General features: G+C 43.0%; 1 protein-coding gene across 1 annotated transcript; it reads left to right on the plus strand.

Annotated features, from left to right (window-relative positions):
- The first annotated feature begins 456 nt into the window (after positions 1-456).
- LOC115121051 (Krueppel-like factor 12) lies at positions 457-4,188 on the plus strand. The gene is made up of 6 exons (XM_065003694.1): positions 457-881; positions 972-1,075; positions 1,178-1,241; positions 1,414-3,221; positions 3,528-3,572; positions 3,909-4,188. The coding sequence occupies exons 1-4, from the start codon at positions 575-577 to the stop codon at positions 2,505-2,507; spliced, it is 1,569 nt and encodes a 522-aa protein (XP_064859766.1). The 5' UTR covers positions 457-574; the 3' UTR covers positions 2,508-3,221; positions 3,528-3,572; positions 3,909-4,188.
- The last annotated feature ends 278 nt before the right edge of the window (positions 4,189-4,466 follow it).

The following is a 4,466-nucleotide window of genomic DNA, read 5'->3' on the forward strand; positions in this document are numbered from 1 at the left end:
TTTTCATTTACAATATTCTAATTTGTAAAAACAAACAATGAAATGTTGTTAGCTAGGATTCCCATTGGCTATTTAACCATTATATTTACAGATTAACATGTGTGCTTTCTCAGTGCGGTGCTTCAGTTCGTTTTGAGACTACTAAACCTTAGCCTACTCTTTTATTTACTTATTTTTAACCGAATAAATATATTTATTCTCTTTAAATTCAGGTTGTTTGCGGATTCTATATTTTTGTATTTGAACTTAATAGTGAAATCGTTTTTGGAGGACAAGGAAGGCGGATTTTCAAAACATTCGATTCATTTTAGTAGCACCAACAACATGATAGAGCAGCGGGTGGCAACGTTGAAAGGTAGAACTAACAAGTCGTGTGTGTAACCAATTTTTTATTTAAAAAAAAAACCTTTATTTTGAAAAACAATTCAGGAAGTAGCCCTAGTTTTGTTTCCGGAATTCATTTCTGTGTGTGTAGTCTACCGTCTACATTGTGAACTTTGATTTCTCAAAACATTGACTGAATACTGCAAATTACTATAACATAATTGTTAAATATTTACATAGTTCCAAGGACATGTGCGATAGCGTCGCCTTTCATGCTCAGCTAGCTTCAATAATTGAGGTTTTGGCGAATGCAGCCGTTGCCGAAATCTGTAAACTTGTAGATGATGACCATGCTGCCTTACGTTTGGAAATTTCCCATAGCCAGAAAGAAATTGATAACCTGCGGAGGAAGTTGCTTTTGACAAAATACCAGAGTTCTCAACGGGGCGCAGAGAAATTCGTAACCCTGCGACGCACAGTTCACAGGCGCGACACCGATCTTGTTGCCCGAGCAAGAGCGAGCTTCGTTGGAAAGTCATCAGGCAGACATGGATATTGTAGGTTTTTTACCTTATTGAAACACGTTCAAAATAATTTGTCATGTAGAATATACAACGTTTATGATTGTTTATTTTTTTCTGGTGCAGTGGAGAATCGTTTTTCCAACAATGAAGGGGACAACTTCACAAAGGATGTCACGAACTGGAAAGACGCAAGACGCACAGCTAAAGACCAGGATGGGAGCATGCAGGTCAGTTGTCATAGACATGGTCAAATTGATGATTTGTTTTCTCATTTCAAATGGTGTCGGGGATATTTTTCTAATCAAATGTTTCTGATGAATACAAAACAGATGGCAGATATGCAAGAGTCACCTCTTATCAAAATGGAGAACCTTGGCTCAAGCAGAACAGAAGGTCATTTTATGCAACTAATCAAATCTATGCCATTTACACATTGTTGAGTAGAGCCTTTATTGCAGTATTTGATAAACATCTTAGTCATAAGCCATAACTAATAAATAAGGCAAAAAATAATCCGTCTTCACTACAGGAAGCTGATGCTGTGCTTTACATTGACCCATTTCAGAGATTGTCCAACCAGTCAGTGAGAGCAGTGAGAAGATCATTGTGGCAGAACCAGGTTCTTCATCATCTACTGAACCCACAGACCTTCTGGACCAGCAGGGCAACAGACACAGAGCTCCAGACACCTCACTCAATATAGAACCTGACAACCAGACGTTCCAGCATCCAGCGTCACAATACAACAGAACAAGACAGGACCATCAGGTTGCTGAGGGTGTGACCTGGGAAACTGACCATCAACCCATAGAATACAGCCTGTCCCAATGGACAGAGAACCAAGAGACTGACAGCCCAACTGTGAATGCTCCTCACAATTCCGGGCAAGACTCCAAGAGGCTGTCTGGACATCCAGAGAGGAGAGGGGCGCCAGGTAACTCAGGGGTCAGCATGTCTGCTTTGGGCTCTCTGGACTGGCTGCCTGATGTGGTGCTGGTGGACTCAGTTCCCATTAAAGTGGAGGCAGATATGAGTTCAGAATGGAGCATAACTGGCCAAGAGGCGACATCTGGAGAGGTCTGTTCAGACGGCAGGCAACTTGTGGACAACAGAGGAAGAGGGGGAATGGAGTCTGGACAGACAAAGTGTCCCCCTGACACTGAAAACACAGAGCAAGCGACAACTGTAGGATCAATGTCCAAGATGTCAGATTTCAACAGACTGTCCTCCCCAAACAGCTTTTCATCCCCAAGTGTTACTCTCCTCCAGGTTCCCCAAAGAGGGAAGCCAGCCCCCTTCCTGAATTTCAACAGAGGCTACAATTTTTCATCGAAAGGCAAAGAAAAGCAGGCGCAACAGCTAACATCTCACTCGCCCAAGAGGCAACTCCGGTGCAGCCTCTGTGGAAAGCCCTTCCCTCAGCCGGCGCAACTGCGGAGTCATATGCGGGTCCATACGGGGGAGAAACCGTATGGCTGCAGCCACTGCACCAAGCGCTTCTCCCACAGGCACCAGCTGAAGATGCATGAGAGAGTCCACACCGGAGAGAAACCATTTCACTGTGTCTACTGCGGGAAGTGCTTCACCCAGTCTAGTCACATGAAGAGGCACCTCCTCGTCCACACTGGTGGCAGGCCACAGGACATTGTGCTGCCCTGAGTGTTCCAGGGTGAAATTTCCCCTTGGTACAGATCTAGGATCAGCTTCCTCTTCTCCAATCCAAACCTTAACCATTAGTAGGAAAACATCTAAAACTGACCCAAGATCAGTGTGTAGGGGCAACTTCAAACTACTCCGCCTGGTGTAATTATAGGCAAGGCCAGGAGTTTTTCCTCACCACGTGACCAGACCAGGGAAAAACTCCTGGCCCTAGTTGTAAGGGGAATGGCTCAACACTACTGTGTTTTAATATGCATACTGGGTCTTTGTTTTTAACAGTTTGGATAGTTACCACATTGAACACTACCCTCGGTGTGTAGTGGTAGTGTTTTCAGGTCAGCTGTCTTGATGCTTGGTCCAGAGTGGATTGATAATGTATAAGTTATTACAGGTGAAGATTTTAAACATCCTCATGAATTTGTATTGGTGCAGTGGTAAACCAAAGAACAGCAATTAACAATTCAGGAAGCTCTGGACAGGTGTCTGGGTGAGCTAGGCCTGTTGGTGGTCGAGAACGCATTGCTCGGCTCATCTCGTACCTGGACATAGGGAGGAGGAGGGTGCAGGGAAGAGTGTGACGATGACTGTCACTTTCTGGACATCGACATGGCAGAAGAGAAGAGCCACAGGTTCCCTGGGTGCCAGCACACTCCTGGCCCTTGAAACAGATCTGGCGACCCAACAGGTGCAAGGCGAGAGTGCTGACCTGGAATGGTAGGCTGTCAATGGTTGACTTTATAGAGGGTTTATTATGGTTAGATTTATCAGCGGCTTTCTAGAGCTATCTTGGTATCACTTTACACTTTCCATAATATTTAGCCTAGGAAAACCTATTCAGAGTGGCAATTTGTTTTTGAGTCCCAGAATTAGAATGAATAGAATTAGAATCCATTCAATTCAATCAGAATTCTCTCTTGATTTATTATTTTCCATCCATGTGTTTCGAGTAAGCTAAACCAGTTAGGATGTGCACCAGTACTCTCGTACCAAGCTACTCACTCACCTCTTCTTTATTCCCAGAATCCCCAGAGGTACCATGGTCTGGGGAAACCTCATCTCCTGGAGGTAAGTAACAGTACCTGTTGGTTTATCTAACCTAGAACAGGCAGAAAATCACCTTCCTACTTTCATAATATCAGATTTGAAACCGTTCACTCATTGTTTTTGATTATCCATACATGATGCTAATGATTTTTTTTGTGATGAAAATTCATATAATAGATTAATATAAATGTCTTCTAGACTTGGACATGCAGCTTAGGTGACTTTACTCTCTCTCTGTATATATATATAACATACATACATACCACTGCTTAGCGGCCAAACTGATTGTTCCGGACTAGCACCTGATCTATATACAGATACAATATGGAAACCACTGAATTATTTTTGTCTTTGCAGCTTCCTCTGGAGTCGCTGGTGTGGGGATCTTCTGGGATATGCTGCGTGTGGACGGGAGGAGAGGCTGCTGGAACCTGTCTCTGGTAGCGGAACCTTCCGTACCATCCTGAGAAAGCTGTCATCAAGGCAAAGAGTGGCTGCTTTGAAGAATATAAAATATATTTTATATTAACTATTTTTTGAATTACTACATGATTCCATATGTTAATTCATAGTTTTGATGTCTTCACTATTATTCTACAATGTAAAAAATAGTAAAATAAAGAAACCCTTGAATGAGTAGGTGTGTCCAAACTTTTGACTAGTACATTTACATTACATTTAAGTCATTTAGCAGACGCTCTTATCCAGAGCGACTTACAAATTGGTGTGTTCACCTTATGACATCCAGTGGAACAGCCACTTTACAATAGTGCATCTAAATCTTTTAAGGGGGTGAGAAGGATTACTTTATCCTATCCTAGGTATTCCTTAAAGAGGTGGGGTTTCAGGTGTCTCCGGAAGGTGGTGATTGACTCCGCTGTCCTGGCGTCGTGAGGGAGTTTGTTCCACCATTGG

This window comes from Oncorhynchus nerka, linkage group LG18 (assembly GCF_034236695.1).
Source record: "Oncorhynchus nerka isolate Pitt River linkage group LG18, Oner_Uvic_2.0, whole genome shotgun sequence".
In the NCBI taxonomy this organism is placed as follows: domain Eukaryota; kingdom Metazoa; phylum Chordata; class Actinopteri; order Salmoniformes; family Salmonidae; genus Oncorhynchus; species Oncorhynchus nerka.

Bases quoted from the DNA above. Each gene is read 5' to 3' on its own strand.
- LOC115121051 (XM_065003694.1), top strand. From the start codon at position 575: ATGTGCGATAGCGTCGCCTTTCATGCTCAGCTAGCTTCAATAATTGAG. The intron at 882-971 runs GTAGGTTTTTTA...TTTCTGGTGCAG, and splicing joins ATCAGGCAGACATGGATATT to TGGAGAATCGTTTTTCCAAC. The intron at 1,076-1,177 runs GTCAGTTGTCAT...AATACAAAACAG, and splicing joins ACCAGGATGGGAGCATGCAG to ATGGCAGATATGCAAGAGTC.